The sequence below is a fragment of the Aquarana catesbeiana genome, linkage group LG03, assembly GCF_042186555.1.
Source record: "Aquarana catesbeiana isolate 2022-GZ linkage group LG03, ASM4218655v1, whole genome shotgun sequence".
Lineage (NCBI taxonomy): Eukaryota > Metazoa > Chordata > Amphibia > Anura > Ranidae > Aquarana > Aquarana catesbeiana.
Window position 1 is genome coordinate 169669847 of NC_133326.1, and position 21933 is coordinate 169691779.

The 21933-nt window shown below is 38.8% G+C and overlaps 1 protein-coding gene across 5 annotated transcripts in view; it reads right to left on the reverse strand.

The window, feature by feature from the left end:
• The window catches only part of FRMD4A (FERM domain containing 4A), a 566280-nt gene that overhangs the window by 23231 nt on the left and 521116 nt on the right, over positions 1-21933 (reverse strand). For all 5 annotated transcript variants that reach the window (XM_073619521.1, XM_073619519.1, XM_073619520.1 and 2 more), the window contains exons 15-21: positions 12303-12436; positions 8049-8171; positions 4676-4904; positions 4449-4505; positions 2816-3053; positions 1827-1991; positions 492-1351 (exon numbers count right to left, since the gene is read on the reverse strand). In XM_073619521.1, the coding sequence (XP_073475622.1) occupies positions 492-1351; positions 1827-1991; positions 2816-3053; positions 4449-4505; positions 4676-4904; positions 8049-8171; positions 12303-12436 (1806 nt within the window). The remainder of the gene's footprint in view (positions 1-491; positions 1352-1826; positions 1992-2815; positions 3054-4448; positions 4506-4675; positions 4905-8048; positions 8172-12302; positions 12437-21933) is intronic.

Below are 21933 nucleotides of genomic sequence, written 5' to 3' on the forward strand. Positions count from 1 at the left end.
GTGCAGGTGTACGGCAGCACCATCCGCAAGGCTTTTTTAAATTTTGTTGCCCTAGTTCAGAGATGGCAAGCCTTGGTTCCCCAGATGTTTTGGAACTACATTTACCATGATGCTTATGCACTCTGCAGTGTAGTTGAACATCATGGGAAATGTAGTTTCAAAACATCTGGGATGCACCAAGGTTCGCCATCACTGCCCTAGTTAAACAACCAAAGACTGAGCAAAACACGCTTCTTGTACCTTGTGGAGTAAAAGTGACTTGACAAAGAATCTCTGGTGGTGGTGCTACTTCTAGAACCATTAAAGAAATGACCCATGTCAACAGGTTTCAGATGATCTAGAATTGTTACATCACATCAAATGCTTGTCATTTTATGTAATAACTACACAGGTCAGCTGCAAAAGCCAACTGCATTTCATACATAATGGATATTGCCGGGAAAATCCACTACAGAAATACAAAAAAAAAAAGATTTTTAAAGTTTTCTTACCTGTTGTTGCTTTACACATTGGAGGCATTCTTGTTACCCTGCTATGTGCCACGTAGGTGCTTTGAGATGTGCTATACTGGGAGCCACTGTCTGAAGAGTTGGAACTAGTATGTGAAAGTCTATTGTGCTCCTTATGAGATGAGGCGGACCTGTGGAACCACTGCCGCAACTCATCAGACACCACAGTTCTGCCTGAACCCTTCTCATGGCCTTCTCTCCCAAGTGACGGAGTCCTTACAATCTGAGAACGAGAGGGTGTAAGCCTAACAGAGTCTGTGCTGTCATCCCCATGCCAGTTCTCCTTATACATCCCTCCTGCGGTGTAAGAGTTTGATGTTTTGAATTGTGCTTTGACGCTGTAATGTCCTTCTTGATCGTTTTCTAAACTCCGCACAACAACAGGGGAGGAACTTCCTTCAATGTATAAAGGATACTCTTTAATCCTATATTGTGATGAAGGTTGGCTCTGGCTATGCAAATATACACCATGGTGTGCAGTTCCATTTCTGGCAGCCAGGTTGGGCATGCTTCCTGAATTGGAGGATACAAGGTTCCCGTTAGACTTGTGTCTGTGTCTCTGACGTTCCCTGGCTTTGGAAGGAGAGTCCTCAGCCAATGTTGAATAATTAGGATTAATCTGGGCTGGGTAATAGTGTTCAGAACTGGAATGGCTAGTACAAGAGGAACAATCATCCATAGGGTCAGAGCCATTACTGCTACGAGTCCTTGGAGTGTAGAAGTCAGGACTTCCAGTGTCATTTTCAGAGCCCAACAGTTTTCCTTGTGACTCCAAACTGGAACTTCGGTGCCTAAAGTGCTGTGCTAAGCTGTGAAGTCTAGAAGGACTGATATCCACCGATCTGCAAATTTAGCAAATAATATTAACTAATAGAAAAAAAAAAAAACACCTTTTAACAAAACAAAATCAGAATTAAATATAAAATATTACACTTTATATTTTAACTGAAAAAACGTTCTACGGACATCACCAGGGCCATATATGCTGGTAATTTCATTTGAAAGAAAATGAAAGGTGTGACCTTTGCATTTTTTCTTCACTGTACTGGAAATACTTTCCAGAGCAGTTGAGATCCTTCTCTTGACACGGAATAAAACAGTATACCTGTATTTGATATATACAGTAGAAGATTCTTTCATTGTCATTTTGAATAAAACATTGAAATATCAATTTTAACACACAAGTGTCTGCCTGTTTGATCAACTCAACTTACTTTGGAATTGTAATGGAACACTATCCAAACAACAATATGACTGACTATTATTACCACAAATAAAGTGTGAAAAGAGTCTAATTATTTGAAGAATATATTTTACCTGGTTGAATGGACATAATGAGGACTTCGTAATCGCAGATCTGGTGTGGATGGCATGCTGGACTGGGAGTTCCAGTGAGGGATATTCCGGATGGGACTGTTCTGTAGAGAGTTACTCCCACCAGCTTCTGAGCAGCTGCCTGTACTGGGAAACCGTTTGTGGTTACTGGAAAAAAAAAATCAATTTAATCCATAAAGGGAGCATATTAAGTATGAATTTGTGCAAATAAAACAGCCTAGTGGACATTAGTGCACACAATCATATTTGCTATGAATAATAAACAGTTCTGTAATACTTTCCCTCCTGTCCTGGTGTCCCTTTAAAGAATTTTGAACACCGTGAGGGGGTGGTAAAGATCAGCTGATCGCATGAGCTCTGTGATTGGCTGTCACAGTGGTCACATGATCGAGCAATGGTTCCACTGGCTACTGATCAACGGGGACCAAGAGCTGCCTTTCACAGCTCAGTCTCTGTGCTGGGAATGTGCAGTGAGCTCACTGTCAGCACAGAAAAATCAGCTGCTCAGAGACACATATGTGCAGCGTGTGGGCATTAAAGTATATATGTAAAGTATTATGTATATGTCTTATATGTCGACAGTTACAAGAGTATAGCTATCAAAGCTGGACACCAAGGGCTTAATTTACTAAAGCTGAATATCTTTTTAAGGGAATTAACGTTTAGCTTAGTGAAGAAGGTGAAGCTCTAATTCCATCATCCAATTATGTGCAAGCAAATATATATATATATATATATATATATATATATATATATATATATATATATATATATATATATTTTTTTTTTTTTTTTTCAATTTTCCTTGCACCAAGTACATTTTCATCACATTCACTAAGCTAATGAAAAATTCCCATGTAGAGTGAACAGCCTATTTAACTTTAACCCCAAAGTCTGAGTTCAGCATCTTGAAGTATACAGCAGTGTAGTAGAACACAAATGTAGGAGTCTGTTAATAGACTAGTGGATACCTGGAATGACTGTGTGTTGACCGTTTCTTCACTTTTTCATAAGGTTCATCTAAAGAGGATTCACTCCACATTTTGGGTTTTATTGGTGACTTGTCATAGTCATTTCGCTGGTAGTGCAACTGCCTCAGTCCATCCAATGATTGAGGAGGGTGGGGTCTTCCATGGGAGGGGGGTCTTGGTGGCAGTCCTTTATGAGGGGACTGCATAGGTGATAGAATGCTAGGAACCTGGGGATCATCTAGTTGATGAAAAAAAAAAAAGTTAAGAAAATTAACTACAATTTAGAATAATTGAAGACATTTCATATTACCCTTGACTATAAAAAACAAATAATAGTATCAACTGTACTCAAGAACAGAAAATCCAAAGGCTAAAATGCATATAATAGGAATGAAAGAGCTCAAATATTCTTCAAACCCATAATGAAAAAAAAAAGTCCTAAAAGTGTGCAATCTCATTTTAACATTCCGTTACAACAGGGAGTAGATCTGTGTCTATGGACTGATGACGATGTCTTACTGTGAATATGGCCATTGCTCAACTGCGCTATGAATGTACAACATTAAGCCATATGCCTAAATTAATTTGTTCCATTTTTAGATAAATATATGGCTAACCAATGTAAACTATGTTTCAAAAGGAATAGCAAACCAAACAACCAAACCTGGATTAGTCCAAAAAATGTATAGCATATAAGCCTAAAATTTCAGATGTGCAGTAAACACAGTGAACTATGGCGATAATTTACTAAGACTCGAGAATGCAAAATCTGGTGCAGCTCTGCATAGAATCCAATCAGATTCCAGGTTTTAGGCTCAGTTCACACTGCTACGACTTGGGATCTGACTTGTGAGACCCCAAGTTACGTGACATGTGAAATCCCATTTTAGTCAATGAGAGCTGTCTTAATTAGCACTACTGAAGTTGCTCCGGCTTTAGAAATGGTTCCTGTACTACTTCAAGGTGACATCTACCCAACTTGTGCCCATAGACTTTAATGGAAGTTGCCCTCCAAGGCGAATCCTCCTCTTGACGTTATTTGGATCTGACATTACAGGAGGATTGCAAAGGCACCCCCTGAAGTTGCTTCAGTCACATCAAAGTCGCCTGGTAAAGTCGTGCTGTGTGACTTTCAGGTCATAGCAGTGTAAACAGAGCCTTGGCCCACGTTCACATTGGACCAATTTGGTAAGCGATTTGACATGTCAAATTGCATGCCAAATCGGCGGCTATTGCCGGCAATGGCACTGCCCGAATCGGTGCAACGCCGACTTTGCAGCGCCGCACCGATTCCCAAAAGTAGTTTCTGTACTACTTTTGGTGACTTCAGGGGCGATTTCAATAGACACCTGTGCATTAACTTGCTCATATGTCTGTCAAATCGCCCCCCAAGTTGGACTGCATTGCCGGTTTGAAATCACACAAGTTCAGCTGAAATTGCACAGTTTCAAACCCGCATCAGTGTGAACCTGGGCTTTTTGTCAAAGCTTGACAAAAGTTGAAGTTAGAAGCTGATTAGCTACCTTGCACAGCTGTACCAGTTCTGAGTGCTCCAGTTTTAGTAAATCTCTCCTATATATGAATGTGATTGAAAAGCAAATGGTGAATAAAAATGTTATTGTACAATGCTTACCATCTTCTAGTACCAGTGCATCAGAAAGTGAGCTGTCTTCACTGCCCAGGTTTGCTTCTGTGAATAAAGAAGTGCACAGTATAAAGACATGTACAGTTTTACTGCTTTATACCTGCTACATACACAAAGTAGTTTGCGAAAGGTAAAAAATGGCAAACAAATCATTTTATTATGACATACTAGAAATAGAAAAAAAATCAAAACAAAATATATCTCTGAGCACTCACCATCTATGATTAAAGATGCTCTCTGTGTAGGCTTTTTGCCAGACTTGATGCGGTAATCATTAATGGAGTTCTCAATTTCCTGTAGTTTCTTCAGAGCATTGAGGTATGAGGTTTTTCTCTGCTTCTTCAGCTTTTTACTTACATGAGGGTCACTGGCTAAGCGCCGAGCTGCCTCTGTAATCTGTGACTGAATGGCAAATTCTCTCTCGAGGCGTTCCAGCTCCTCTTCCTGGAAAGATATTCCAGATTTTACTAACTGCTCAGCCCACATACAGTGCATTGACAACTAAACCAAGGCTACAACACCGAACAACATCAGTCAACTTACAACCTAAATGAAGCCAATACTTTGTAACTTTATCGGTCTAACTAAGGATTTTAGATAGAGAAGTTTAACACTATTGTGTGATTTGTAAAATCTCCATGTTTTGTTATTTAACTATGTCAAAGTACCACCCAGTAGCAGAACTTTAAAATATTCTTGGACTGCTAGGATGATGATGCATCCCTCCAAGTTTTGTTTAACCACAACTCTGTCATGACTTAATAATGGTTTCCTTCATCTCCTTACTGAAATAGGGCTAAAAGCTCTTTTAATTTCAGGTTATGTTCAAAGTGCTGAACACACAGATCTTCAATAACTGAAGCTGCTTTTTTACTCCTTAAACCCTTTATGACACACACACACAAATAATATGCAAGGTTAACACATTGCTGAATCATCATACATAAATATGGCTTACCCTATAGAATCCAGTAGCTATTAGGTAAAGTCTACCAAACTGATATGGAACACTGGTGGTTTGAATCGACTAGCTGAATCTTAACGTATAGCTAAGGGCAAAGCTTTGGAGAGAGTGGAGAGGGATTAGAACACCTTTCAGTTTTTATTGCTGTCATCCAGGAGATTCACCCTCTTTATTCATCCTGTTTACCATTATCATTGAAAGTGAAAGTAAAGAAAATCCCAAATTTTGAGTTGTCCCCAGAAAATTAACAGAGGGGATATATTTAAATGGGGACAACAGTACTGATGACCTGGGGGTCCGCAAGGAATTCCCTTAATTTGCAGGGATTTCCTCTCTCTTCCTGTTTTTCCTATGGGACATGAAGCAAAGGGAAATCTCCGCAATGGAACACAGATGGCTCTAAAATGAAAAATATAAGTTTTGCGTATAATGCTACTTTAAGCTGGCCCTATGTTTATATGAAAAATCTTGCCAGTACATTTAATAATGCCTATAGAAACAGAGACAAATGCACTTGTTGGAAAGTACATAAAATGTTGTAGCTTTTAACATTCTGTTTTGGTATTAATGGCTTTCCCAAACAAAGAAAACAGAGTTAGAAGTTTGTTCGTTTGAGAAAAAACAGTCTTGCTCTTTCAAGTTTTTTCAACACTATGGTTGAAAACTAATGTTGATTTGACCTCACTAACAATTAGAAAAATTGTACAAACGTTCCGAAAATGAACATTTTCTAATGAAATTCTACTAGAGTATGGCCAGCTTTAGCTTCTCGGACACCAAAGGAGAGCTCTTTGAACCTGATATTGCACGCCATGGCCATTGTTAAGGACTTCATTCCCACCAGCTGGATTTCTATTTATCCATTTATTTTACATAACTGGAGGAGGAACACCATCCTTTTAGGTATGTTTTAGCAAATGAGAAGGCTGTATTCTCTGACATTCTCCATGTTGTATGTTCAAAGAAAGCTGTAAACAATATACCTTTTTAATAAGTTTAATTTCTTCCTAATAAATATTGAAATTAGAAGTAGGAATCTTTGACAGCTTTTCATTAAAGGCATAGCTCACTTTTATAAAAAAAATGCCTATGCATCTGTAGATAAAACAAAATGTGCAGTTTTGACTACAAAGATGGCATCACCCTGTCCTGACTTAATGCTAGGATGTTGCTAAGAGACTCCTAGTTCTTACTGTTCACCCCCATTACAGGAACAAGCTCTGCATTAGAAGAAATCCCATGCGATAGGGGTTTGAATCAGCTGGGAGTCTCCAGGCTTAAGGAGGTACGTAAATAGTCTACACCTACAGCAAGGCCATCATTCAAAGCGGCAATGTTTGTTTTTAATCTATAGACAACCCTTACTTGCATTGGTGACTATCCCTTTAACTGAAGACATCTATGAGTGCATGGAGGAATCACAGCTTTCTTTGGGCAAATTAAAGTGAGTAATGGGGATTTTGACAATATTTTATACTTTCCTTGACAAATAAATGCAGGTGACCTGCACAGAGCCACAGGCCTTCTTGTTGAAACCTCATTGTATGTAGTTTTAATTATATAATACACTTAAAACAGATAATTAGCTCATTCAATTTAGCTAAGTAAAATTATTTATGTGGAATTTGTCAAAATATCAGTGCATTTTTACTGGCTATGTGAAAGATAAGCAACACAATTTTAGATGTTTAACTTTTTAAATTGCTCTTATAAGAAAAAAAAGTGTGTGAGAATGTTGGTAAAACCTGGCTGTGTCAGCACATTACTTGCTCATATGACATGACTAAACCTGATTAATTGGTACTAGACACAGGAAACCAAACAATGGCAGAGATGTCTGGAGGCTCATAAGTCACCCAGACAATGGACGTTTGGCATATTCCTGTCCTAAGAGCTGCTTAAGCTGTTTTTACAGCCATGGTTCAGTGCTCTGACCAAGAGATGGGTGGAAGAAAGAGAGCAACGCTTACTTAATAAGACATACAAGCACAACTCCGAGCCATAGCATTAGTATGTTCTTAATCAGACATCCCTTTCATGTTTATTCAGCTTTGATTCTACGATAACAAAAGCAGTCTTGAGCTTCTGTTCTGAATCAGAGGCAGTTATTGATCCAGCATTGCTTCTTACTGACTCATCTCTCAGAACGTGGAGGAGAAAATCTGACCTAGAGGATGGTGTTTACAAGACATATTTCCCGATAAGATAACACTGTGTCGCCATATCTGGTAATACGAGACCTTCACAGCTGTGGTATTACATACCATAGCTGGGCACTGGGTGTTACAGATTTCATGAAAAACACACCCAGGACATGGATAAATATACATTGTGCGAGAGATTCCCAAGCTATAGAAAGTCTCATCCTTTTTTTCTTACATGCTCTAAAAAAGTGTGGCTGTTACATAGAGGCTTTCATTTATAACCTCAAATGAACATCCAAAAAATTGTTTAATTCTCTTACTAAATAAGCCATTGTACAACAAGTGTCAACCTTCTGAGCACCATTTATAAATGATACATGCCAGATTGTATTACTGTGCAAGTAAGATAATTAAACCAAAAAGTTCTGGTATCTCCTATCATTTCACGACAGCTGCACAGGCTTTACGTAGATTGCTCACCTCTCCTTTTGCAAGAAGTTTGTCTTCATCCAATTTAAATGATGTTCCGATCCGCCTTCGAACAGCAGGCGGCTCCTCTCCCGGATCTAATGGATATTCTCTTGGCAGTTTGCCTGTAAGTTCCTGCAAAACACAATAACAAGCATTTACTTCGTAAGCCATTTGTTTTGCTACTGTGTGATTCTTTAAAGTAATAAATAATGCTGACTGCCCTAGTTAAGCTTACATAGCAAATGTTTTACAATAGTTTAAATTTACCATAGGAACAAAGTATTTTGTAAAAATAAATAAATAAAAGTGCAAGTGCTTATAGGGGGTTTCTAATTATACAGAGTTTGTGCATGCTCTTGGTTCTTGTGTGGGATTTTACCAGATGTCCTTCTATCCTCCCACAGTTCCCAGAAAACATAGTAATGTTAATTGACCTCTACCTAAATTGGAGTGAAAATGTGTGTTTACATAAGGATGGTATCAGAAAAGAGAATTTGCCATGTCTGATCATTTTAATTCAGTAAAGAAAACCTATCATAAAAGATTTGAAATACTTATTGTGTCACTTCAATTTGTTTTTATTATTTTTCACCAAAAATCTGGTTTATAATCTAGATTTTTATATAGTATTTATATTATGTTGGTGTTAGGTAAACTATGTATAATGATTTTTGGATAATGTTAGAGAAAGTGGTATAATATTTGCATGTTGGTAGTTTGATTTTCTGATATTTTTTCAAACAGTATTATTTATTCTATGTAGTATTTTAGTAGGATGGTACGGCTGATTACAGTATAGTATTAATTTAGTTTTATGTGGTATTAATTTTTGTTATTGGTAATTTTATTGTTGTGCTTTGTTATGAATTTTGTGTTGCCTTTGTTGAATGTAACTGTATCTTAGTAATTTCCCTTTGGAATTAATAAAGTATTCAGAATATGAATAAGAAAAAACAACAATACTTTTGGGTAGCAAAGTGTACAAGTTTACAAAGAATCAAAAAGAAAAGATGGGTATAAAACATCCAGAAAAGAGCTTAGGAGTAGAGTCCATCAACACACAGCTAAATCAGACATAATGCTCTTGAAATTCAAGTCTAATGTTTGCTGTCATTCGCTGTTGCAACCCCATCTGGGGTAAATTAAACAATGAAGGGCTTAGATTAAAATCTTGTGGATATGGAACTGTATAACCAAACTTATATACAGTACCCAATAGATCTTCTGTTTGGGAAGAAGGACAAGAAGGGCCCAAGTTTAAGGGCTCAGGACATCATGGGGATTTATGGGTATAGTAGTGTGCCATTTCTGAGCTTTGCTTGAGAAATGCTAACTGCTTGGCTGTCATACTGATGTGTTGGCTTGAGCCACTGACCTAGAACAAGTAGAAACACAGCCATGCTACTAGTATTTTCAGAAAGTGGCAAGCAATGGCAGCCTCTGTATTTTTCCATGGAAACCTGTACTTTTTGTACTTTTAGTAGGATTCAGCCTGTGTTTATCCAAGCCCCGTAATGGAGAATTTTTATAGTGTTATAAATGCAAGAGATCCAGAACCATTTTAAAGTGTGAAAGTAGGAAGACTGATAAACACGCAGTTGGAATACATATATGAACTATGTTGCCTGCCAAAAAACAAATTCTTATACAGTTTTTTATTCCAGACTCTCCTGCCAGATAATTTTCTTTTCATGACTACTATTGAAGCAGCGTAGTCTGATGAAGACTGATAGGACAGTAAAGGAGCGGTAGCTTACTGATGAGGTCATCTCTCTAATTTCTTATCCAATCAGCAAGCTGTATTTGGTAACTGCATGGAACTGTGCAGTACAAGTAAGACCTGATTGTCTCGTCATGCTTCCCCTTCCTCTCCTAGCCTAAATTCTGATATTCTGGGATTACATGAGACTAGTAAAAAGACTGATTGAAGTGCGTCTTAAAAATGAACTGTGTTTTTAATTATATTATTTAATGATGACTTGATAGTGGATTAAATGAGGATATTTTATATTTGGTTAGATTACTCTTAAAGTGATATTAAACTCAAAACCATAAATGTTATATATTGCAGCTTACCAATCATTAGATGTGGCCTCTGCATCAGTTCTCTTTTCTTAGGCTTTTTGCCTCTGTTTTCACCTGGTGATCTGGCCAATAACACATCTCCTGTATTAGAGGGTCCCCAATCTGGATGAATGAGCACGGGGGCAACTTTGGGCAGCAGCATTGTCAGTCTGGGGGGAAGGGAGTGTTAGATGCACTAGCAGATTTCAATACTCTGACAAATTGAAGCCAAACTCCAGCTCACACCTTATAGTCAGTTACAGCAAATAGTTTTTTTTTCCTTTTGGGATAAAGAATTTACATAAAAGATGATCAGTCTAAGCACCCCTGACAGTGTTAAATAGTTTGCATCATCTCTGTAACTGATACATTCTGCTGGAGAGTTTGTTCTTTTGAAAAAAAAAAATGATTTTCTGGCTGGATCACCAGATGAAAGAAGAAAGAAAGCCTAAAAAAAAAAAATAACAATGAATGAAACGATCACATCTAAGGAATGGTAAGCTGCTATATAATAAATGTTTGCTTTTGGGTTTAATACAGCTTTAACAATCAGCTGAGTTTCTCACTAATGAATGACACTGTATAGTCATAGGAAGTGCCTGCTGATGGTCTAAGGATTGGAGGTGAGAGTTCTGGGAGCCCATTTTGGGTTGTATATGCCTTTTCTCCTATTCACATAGACTTGCGGGCAACCTACTCTATTTATGAGAAACATCATTTTGAGATTATTTGTATTCAGTAAGATGCCTGAATAGAAGAAGAGTTACACATTAATATATGGACTTCTATACTATTACATGTTATTTCATTTTGGATGTCCCAGATTAGTGTATTATTATCATTTTTCATTGATATATTATAATTAATATTTATTTTTTGATTCTTATTTTCATTTTTAGCACTATTGCACAAGATCATTATTACCTTATATATAGACAATGGGAAGTTCACTATAACTGATGAAGTTTGCGTACATTCAAAAATGATTAGTGACATAATGGAATGTTTGCCATAGCAGTCCTACTCAGTAAGCAAATTCATTGTTTTTGTCATGGCTATTGTCACTCTTCATTGACTGCCTGTGTTCAGCTTTCCTCCCACACCTTAATCCTTGCTTCCAAAGTGCTCCTTACAGGAAATGTTTGTGATTCCTAGCAGGGAAAAGTGTGATTGCAAAAGATTATCACAGTTTTGCAAACCTTAAGTATTTGGATACTCTCAAATCTACTGAGGATTTGCCACACCTATGCTTTTGGGTAGATTTCTATAGAAAATATAGCAAGTGTTTGACAAGCCATCAGATTGATAGCAATGTTTTCCCAATCTGTCACTCACAACGTTTCGTCTCTATACACGATGATGAACATAGGTGTGCGCAGCCTATTGCATTAGGGTACGCATGCCAAAGCTCAAAACACACATTCCTTTCTCTGCAGCCTCAGCTGCACAGGACAGTGGATGAATGGGAACTGCTCTGTGCTGAGCGGCTTTCTGTTCATTCACAAATTGAAGCATAATAAACCCAGTTTACTATGCTTCAGTTATGAATGAAGACAGTGAATGTATTCACTGTCTTCATTTAGAAAAGGAAAGCACTGGTAAATGACATTTTTACTAGCTACTTTCACCACTCTCCATCCTGAAACATCCCCCAGCAGTTGGGGGGAGAGGACAGGAGGAAAGCCAGCAGCACTGCATGGTGGGAAGGCGGGGGGGGGGCTACAAACACAGGAGAAGCCTAGGCAGTAGGGGGAATCAGCACGGCACGTAGTGATTAGGGTACATCCCCTGTGCACGCCTAGGATGACAATACAATATCGCTGAAATTATTCACATGACATGATTTTCTCTTCTTGAGTATGGTAGATTTTACTGCCTTGAAGTGCTCACCAGGAAGGAATACTGCAAAATGGTTTGTTGACTATCTAAATGCTAGGTGTAAGATACTCTTACCAGTCAATAGATTTTATCCATGGTCAGTTTTATAATGTAAATATGTAGATTCCACAGAAGCATGCTGAATATGTAGGATAACAAGTTTGGTATGTGAGTAATATTTTAATTTAATTTAATTTACCGGTAATTTATTTTAATTAAATACATTTTATTGCACATATACTTTATGCCCAACAGTTGGAAATGTTCATATTCATGCTCTGTCTACAGCACAGAAATCTGGAAGAAATGCCATATCTTTACCGCTTCACGTAGACAAAGTTTCTTCAGCTCCTCCAGCCGCTGGCGTAGTGTCTCCTCCAGAGCTTCCTGCCTGGATTTCAGTGCAGCCAGCATGTCTTTCTTGGCAGACTGTGAGCTGTCCGACTCTTGGGAACCTGTCAACAAACAAATGATTACACTATAGCCAGCTGACTACAGCCTGTACATCTGGAGCCTCCATACAACAATTTCATTGAGAAACCTGCAGCCTCCCATACGTAGTAGCATCTGACATTGCATATCTGACATGGTCCTTCTTACACAATTATATGCTCATTTCCGATTGATTAGCACACAGCACCTGGTTACTTATCCATGACATGTTTAACAACAATACTTTGCTACTATGATTCAAAGCAGGTCAGTTAAAAAAAAACAAAAAAACTAATGAGGACATGAAATTATGTTATATGGATCAGTCTCCAAAAGTCTCACTCTTTTTTGAACAACTCAACTATAATTTGATTAAGATAATGCCGCAAACTTTAGCACTTTACTGGTTAAGTCTGAACACTTACATTGTTAAAGGGATTGTAAAGTATCCAGGTTTTTCACCTTAATGCATTCTATGTATTAAGGTGAAAAACCTTCTGTGCTGCAGCTGCCCCAGAGCCCCTCCCCCTTTTTCTTACCTGAGATCATCCGTTCAAGCGATGTTCACGAGCCGAGTGGCTCAAGCCGCTGTCTCCATCCTCATTGGACAGATTGATAACAGCAGGAGCCATTGGCCCTCACTACTGTCAATCAAATCCAGTGATATGGAAGCAGGGGTGGGGCTCAGTCCCACTGTCTGTGTCAATGGGTGCAGCAGCGGGATTCGGGAGCACGCCCGCACAAGTGCCCCCAGGGGGAGCGGCTCTCCATGGGGGCACTCGATGAAGAGGAGGAGCCAGGAGCACCGCTGGGGGACCTCAGAGGAGGAGGATCGGGGCTGTTCTGTGCAAAACCCTTGCACAGAGCAGGTAAGTATAACATGTTTGTTATTTTAAAAAAAAAATCAAACCTTTACAATCACTTTAATTCTAAAGCATTTGTTCAGAACTGAATTGATTGTTTTTTATTTTATTACAGGTACTTATATAGCGCCATCAAGTTACGCAACGTTTTTACATATATATTGTACAATGTATATAACATGTATATTGTACTGTATTGTATATATCAGTTCCTGCCCTCAAGGAGCTTACAATCTAAAATCTTGACAGGATAATATTTCATTACTAGTTTTAAATGCTACATCAAAAAATTCAGAAGAGTCAACATGATGAGCTCTGATTTTGAAAAGGAGGGCCATTAGACTACAAGTTTTTGCAATTACAACATATGCCAATAATATTTTAATTCCTCTCCTTCCTCAAATCATACTTAGAATTATAATGCCTAGTAATAGCCCACTCACACATAGAAGCTTTGTATCTAAACAATATTTTTGGTTGTCTACGTTTGGGCTTATATAATATGCAATGTACATCTCTATAGTTTGCAAAATGCGGGATATTTATAAAAATGCGTGTGTCCTGATGGGAAATTGTAGCGCCTAGCAATCAGACTATGGCAGCCTCAAATCTGTTTGCTGTGAGCTAATATACCTTATTAAATAAGCTTGTATATGTTATGAAACTTGCAAAGGATCAAACAAAAATTAATAGCACCAGTTGTGTACATCCATGCGTAGCACGTCTTTACATGTCCATCAGTATGGATACCGACCTTCAGAGTAACCACACTAAAGCATTAGATGAACATAACATTTTTTGCTTCTGAAACATTATACTGAAAAGGTCACAACAAAGTGCCCATGCTTACTTCATATTAACTGAACTGGTATCATGTTGTAACATGCAAGAGCCCCAGGCCATAGGAACAGCCTGTTCACTTTCATTCCTCCTGCCTATGCCTTTCTTAGTACAATTAAAAACACCTATCACTTTATCTAATCATACTTATCTGTTTAGTATACAGTCAATTATATGAGTCACTATTTTAGGCACGTGTGAGGCGTTTAATTGTTTAGAGACTTTTTTTTATACATTAGTATAGCCTAACTTTTATAACAGATTTTCAAAAAGACAAAAACATCTAACACCAGGAAGTAAAAAAACGAGTGCAAAGTAACTGAGGAACTGTGATATAATGGATGGAAAAAGTCTACAAGTTCATCTTCGAGATCAATTTTCCATCCTAAAACTAGATTGTCGGAATGCCTATAGGTACACACACGCACCAGGATTTATGTACGGATACACCAATCTATTCTGGACATCTCTTTCAACCCTTAAATTTAACTTTCCATATAGCTGAAGTACTCTTCTGCGCTACATATTAAGGGAAAATTACCACACATATATTTAAACATTTTGATAAAAGCCCCTTAGATTAATGAAATATGAACATACTTCATGTTAACCCAACTGTCCACTGTCAAAAAGGGTAATAATTTATATATTAATTACAGAACTAAAAAAAAAAGAAATGTGTTGGTTCCCACTTGCTCATAAGCTTCTAGATCACCTGGTGTTCTGCCAAGTCCACCAGACATCTGTTAAATCCACACCACCATATCATTGCTTGCAGATACACAAGTGCTACAACTCAAACTGGTGCCAGAATGTGCTATTTATTGCTTAGTAATCTATCACCAGTGGAGGTTTGGACAAATTGAGTGGAGACATTGCACTGTTGAGATTATCTTCAGAAGCTGAAGAAAGCAAGAACAGTGAGTCTATTTCATCGGTTTACAATAATGGTAATGCTGCTATGTTGGGACCTTGCATAAAAATCTGCTTATCACCTCAAAAGAATGGCAAAACAATAAAACAGCATACCAGTTATAACAAGATATCAAATCACAAGAGAGCACATGCAAAATATTATGCAGCATGTTATCTCAGTGGTAAACTATAGCATAATTGAATGAATCCTAAAAAGGTCAAACATATTACTAGATACCCTCTCTCAACCTTATCCGAGAGGAACCCTTAAAATAGTTTTCAGGTCTTAGGGAACCCCTGCTAAATTTATTAATTAGGGAGCAGAGGAAAGAATTCTCCCCTTAAAGTGGTGGTCAGAATATCACCCTTACATGTAGCTAAAAAACATTTTTGGCGTCATACCTTTGGCTCTGCCAAGTAGCTTTGGACCTGGAATTATGTAGACACTATCAACTGGGAGGACAATCAGCCACAGCTCAAGTGAACCCCATCAATCATAAACTTAATTTTCTCTCAACATAGGCCATGTGTAGATCCATATAGCATGCTCTGCTGGGGTTTTTTGCCTTCCTCTGGATCAACTGTGGGTATAGTATTGGGTATATTGGATTGTACAATATTTTTTTTTTTTTTTTTATGGTTGAACTGGATGGACTTGTGTCTTTTTTCAACCTGACTAACTATGTAACTATGTAACATATATGACATGAAAAATGGTCAACAATGTAATGGATTACAGTTTCACATGCTACAATGACTGTTGAGAGACTTAAAATTGTTCCAGATACTAACAACTGAAATGCTTTTAGAAGATGTGACTCTGAGGATAAAAAAAACGGCCTTCTGCTACAAGTACACCAACAGATCCACAGATCTAGCATCCCAGAAACAGTTAAGCTTTCTGCAGATCTTTTGTTTATGTCTATCAGTCAATATACAGGTTCTACAACCCAGTCTTCCTCAGGTCTGGTCAAAACACTAAGGATCAACAACACTTAATTATGAAGGTAGTGTTCTTCTACTTTGACTGTTGCGGTGATCTTTTCATATTAATAACAGTTAACAAAAGAAAGCATTGATTTAAGAACCTTGTAGTGAATGGAAACCCTATCAAGAGTGAACAATAACCCTGGGCGAAATACCTTCAGAGAATAAAAATATTCACTAAATCTACTATGTAAATAAGGAAACAAGTTACCTATGCTTCAACACAGTGCTTGCAGTTATGTCAACCTTTTCCATAAGATATGCTGTAAATAAAAGTCACACTGCAGGTGTGGAATTATGAATGCATTAGCGATGCTTTGCACAACAACCCAAGCTGAAAAAATAAGAAAGCAGCAGACATGATCCAATATTTCTGAACAACAAATAGGATATCCTAATAGACCAGAGCAGACAATGGACTCTCTCATCCACGGGACCCTTGGGAGCTCATCACAGGATGCACACCCGCTCACATCCGTCTTGATGAGCTATTTCCACTGACAGAGATACACTCTATCTATTTGCAATGAAAAGCATTAAAGCAAGCAGATTCATAATATTCTCTAGAGACTTTTACTGCTTTCTGTTGAAGAGTCTAATGACATAAGGCTATAAAGTAATTCAAATATACACAGACATATACCGATCCCTCTGGCTTTGACACATAGCACGACATCACGTAACATTGTTATTTTAGTACATTTTTATTCATATTATATATACAGGCAAACCCCACTTTTAAGTAGACAATGGGGTTTATTTACTAAAGCTGGAAAGTGCAAAATCAAGCTCCCTTCTACATAGAAACCAATGAGCTTCCAAGTTTTATTACCGAAGCTTAATTGAACAAGCTGGGGTTAGAAGCTCATTGGTTACTATGCAGAAGTGAGCCTGAGTTTGCACTTTCCAGCTTTAGTAAATAAACCCCATTGTGTACTTAAAAGTGGGGTATGCCTGTATATATATATATATATATATATATATATATATATATATACACTCACAAAGGGGGTTGCAGCATGAAAGAGCTTAGTTTATTGCTCACACATGAATAAATCAGAGCAGTGCCGTTTCAGGCATCCCTGCTCTTTCTCAAGCTGCATAGCTTCAACAGAGTGCAGTGGAACTCTGACACAGCTCTGACCCTACTGAACTGAAGGCCCTCAGACGATAGTGAATTTATTTTTATTTTTTTTCTAGTGTGCACATTCGTTGAATAGTATCTATTAGATAAACTCCAAAAAGTGGAATGCACGTGGCGTTTGCATATGTTTTCTTACTCAGCAAATAACATCAGGGGTTAGCCAACACCTTTCCAACTTGGTGGATCATTGATTCATACACGCATATTCCACATAGTCATTATTGTCATACAGCAGCATATATATCATATGATTTTAGATCCTATTACAAGTCATGCAATGCATTTAAGGGACTATTCACACTTGTAAAGCATTTTCATACAGCAAAATGCATAAATTGTCTTGCGTGAAAATGGACAAGTAGAAATTCCATCCTTTTCTATGTCAAGTTTATCTCATTGTGCTGCAGCTTACTGTGAAATTGAATAGTTTTGGAACCATTCAGACTTGTGTGACAGTGTAAATCCAGCTTTAAAGTTTCTACTGTAGTCAGAGAAACAAACACAAAGAAGTGGGTAATCACAAAATGCAACTCTCAATGAGCCATAAAATCACAAAGTATGGAAAGCGTGCACACCTAGTGCATAATCAATGACATTTATTAAATGGTAAAATCAATAAAAAGTGGGTACTCACAAAATGCAACTACTCAATGAGCCATAAAATCACACCATATGGAAACATGTGCTAAATCACATCACAGGGGGAAAATCAGATGTGTTTCGGGGATACATCCCCTTCCTCCAAGGTAAGCTACCTCCGAGGAAGGGGGTGCACCTCCAAAACGCATCAGATTTTACCCCGTGATGTGATTTAGCACATGTTTCCATACTGTTTGATTTTATGGCTCATTGAGGAGTTGCATTTTGTGAGTATAATAATGTCATTGGTAATGCATTAGGTGTGCGCGCCTTCCATTTTGTGTTTTCTGTAGTTTTCATCGGATTACCCCATCTGAGGAAGGCAGCATTCACCTAGTCTTGGAATACTGATGCCCCTGTTGCCCTTTACTACAGAAGACCCCTTAGTGCTGGAAGTGACTGTCTTTTTTTGTGTAGAGAAACAAACACGCTCAGAGGTAGTTTTTGGTAAAAGACAAAAAAACAAACAAAAAGAAAAAACTCTCATGCGTGTGTTTGTTCTGTTAGGAAAACTACAGGGCACACTACTGGGAACCCACTAGGAGAACATACAAAGTCCAACCATATAGCACCTTGACCAGACATGAACTCAATTCCTGTGGCTCATAAATAATAGATATATGGATGATTATAGCCAATACTGTAGGAAGCAAGCAAGTAAGACAATATCTGCACTAGTTTACTACATTTGGGTGGAATTGCATGAAAACCTCAGCACCTGCATAGACATATAACATACACCTCAATAAAAAATGTCTACATATGTGTGAAACAATTCATTAAACTGGACTATATTAAGTTTACAGTGTGACTGTATTCTTCCATGTGTTTGTGCAATTAGGGTCTCTGTGTGTTGGTGTGGTAGGGTGATATTGCACTCACACACAACATACATATGTTCCATTATAATAAATCTACTGTTCTTCTGCTGTGTGTAGCAGGACAAGAGGAAAAAAAATAAAAATAATGTAAACGCTTAATAAGAGCAACATTGCCATTGCCAATGCATCTTTCTAAAAAAAAACTATACACTTGGTTGGGATGCCAACTGAAGTTAACACTTTTGGAATTACTGACCCATTACAAGTGTCAGGGAGGTGCTACCCGCATTAGAAGACATGTGCCAATGCGCATGCGCAAACTACGGACATTGCGCAATAATGTGCGCATGCACACATGTTAGACGTACTTTGTCGCCTAGTGGCCTATAAAAGACGCTCACTAGGTCCTTGCGGTTTGATCTGCAGCTGTTCCCTGAAACCTGACTCTGTGCTTGTATTCCGTTCCAGTGTTTGACCTGACAATGCTTCTATCTCCAGTCTGGCCTGATCACCTGTTGCCAAACCCAGCCTGGGCTCTGACTACTCGCTGCCTGCTGTTTATGCTGATTGCTCTTCTGTGTATGACCTGGCTTGTCTGACCCTGCTCCAGCCTGCTGTCCTGCATCCGCTGCTCTGCATCCGCAGCATACCTGCATCTGCTGACCTGCACCCGCTGCCCTGCATCCGCAGCAGTCCTGCACCTGCTGACCTGCCCCTGCTGACCTGCATCCGCAGAACTCCTGCACCAGCTGTTCCAGCTTCTCATCTGGCACCTAAAGAGAATCCTGCAGGCACTCTTACCCCACCATGCTCTTTCCACCACTGTCTCAACTCCAGTGGTCTCTGAGCCGGGGTTGTACGAGAGGTCTCCCTCTGCACGTCAGGCTCACACCTAAAGTACGTGACAACAAGTATGCAGATCAGGAAAGTAATAGGATTAGTCAGAAGTCCTTTGTCATAGATAGTCAGAGGTTCTTATCGGCATCATTTCTTCAGGTCTATTGTTCAAAAATAATAAAGCAAGAAGGGACACACATGACAGCCAGGCACTAGTATTTTCTAAAGCAGAGCTTAACAATGGCAGCCTTCATATGTTGCTCATCACAGGTCCCCTTTAACAGCATCTGATTGTCCATAAAAAGATAGTACCCAGTGACTAAAGATAAACCATAGCGTAGGACTAGCTAAATTTATACACATGACTTGGATCAGGTTCTAATTGTTATGTTGCTGGGGCACTTGGCTGTAGATTGAAAAGGTCACACATTAGTTACACATTAAATTAAGGTTGGAAGGGAAACATCTGTATGTCAAACACAAATGTTTGGAGCTGACAGATATATGCTCAAATCAAAATTCCTATTTTTACAATTGCAGCACAGATTGCAGCTTGGTGGCAGGGAAAATATGTTGTGTCGCTGTAATGCCTTTATAACAATGGGTGGAAATGTCTCCCTTGGCAGATAAACAGCAATGAACTTTAAAATGAAAACAACACACACGCCTTTGTTTACTATAAAAAGCGTTACGGTCCAGGAAAAGGCACGTGAATGATAAAAATGGAGGACATGGCACTGGATTGGGTGATAAGGCTTTCCCAAAGTGCACAGAGGTGCAGCTCACCAGACCAAAGCAGAACAAAACAAGCCTGGCTTTCCTTTATATAAACCCGGTGACTGGTACTTTGATTTTGTCAGCTCATGAGGCTGAAGCGTGGATCACAATAACAGCTTCATGTCTCAAAATAATCATCAGATTCATGATAAGTTATCGCTTTTTTCTCAAAAAAACATATTGTAAATAACCAATTAAACGTCATCTGTATACTTTCATTTACTGGCATCTTTTACTGAAATAAATGGTGAAATGTAGCTGGTTGCTCTGTGCAATACCAATTCCCACAGTAACCATGCTGGCACCGGGGACCTGAAGACCAGTGAAGAACCAGCTTAGGGGAAGACAGCACCAGATCCCTGGACAGGTAAGTGTCCTTTTATTAAAAGTCAGCAACTACAGTATTTGCAGCTGCTGACTTTTCATTTTTTTTTTTAAATGACTAAAGAACCTCTTTAAATATGCCCAAACTGGAAAAAAATATATATTACAGTAGCAATTGTTTGAGCCATCATTAATCTCTCAGAAATGTGTCACTTTCTGAAGTTTAAGTATGGTACATATTTTATTGATTGGATACATGCAATTACTAAACCTTTCCTTGTGGTCTCTTTAAACTGTTAAAATAATACTAAAACCTTACAAGTCAATGATTACATTTTTATTTACTTGTATTCTCCCAGTGTCAGAGCAGAAGTTTCAGGTTTGTAAGGCTGTCCTAACTCCTGCCAGAGCTTGGTGCTGACACCAAAAAGATGGTCACGGAAAATGTGCTGTTAGGATTATATGAAATTAAATTCTTTAGCCCCGGTTCAGATATATGCGATGCGGGAACGAGCGCGATTTCAGCGCCGGTTCCCGCATCGCATCTCTCGAACAGGCAGTTCACACTGCCATCTGTGAACCACTGCGGGTGTCAATACAAAGTTAATGACACCCCCACATCGGTTCACAGATCGCAGTGCGAACTGTGAACATGCACAGGAATCGGAACGATTCTAGTGTGGGGAAAAAAAATCCCTGCACTATTTTCCTGCAAATCCAATGCGAGCTCAGCCATAAAACTCGCATTGCACATACATTGCATGCGATCGGCACCGCAGTGCGGGTGCGAATTACATGCGATGTCTGTGTCCGGACAAGTGTGAACCTGGGCTTAGTTTTCTATGACAGTTTTCCCTTGTTTAGCAGTCTACAGATTGGGAAATGTATCTGCCCTGAGCCCAGGCAGTGGAGCCTCCATAAGAGCCTTACAGCCTGACATTTCCACTCAGAGAGAACACAAGAAAACTGCTGAACCTAGAATATTGGATTAGTAAAACACCAACATTTCATCACAGTACTTCCCTCATGATCATGAGCAATTTACAGTAATTTTAGTAAAAATAGAATGTCTAAAGCCCTGTACACACAAGCCGAATGTCGGGCGGCATCGGCTGATTCAATAGAAACCGGGCGACATCCAGCCCATGTGTACTATAGCCGGTTTGACAGACGCTGGCCATTCAGTTGGCTTCTGTCGAAGTGTCATGACTGAGAAAAGTCTGCTGACTGGCTCCCAGTCATCTCTCTCAGCCAATGGCTGGGAGCGCTGCCTGGAGTGTTCCGGTGGGGGCGTAACTATGATTAATGGGGTCCCATAACAAAATCCATTGCCCCCCCCCCCGGCTAAGTTGCTCTGAATCAGCTTACAGTGT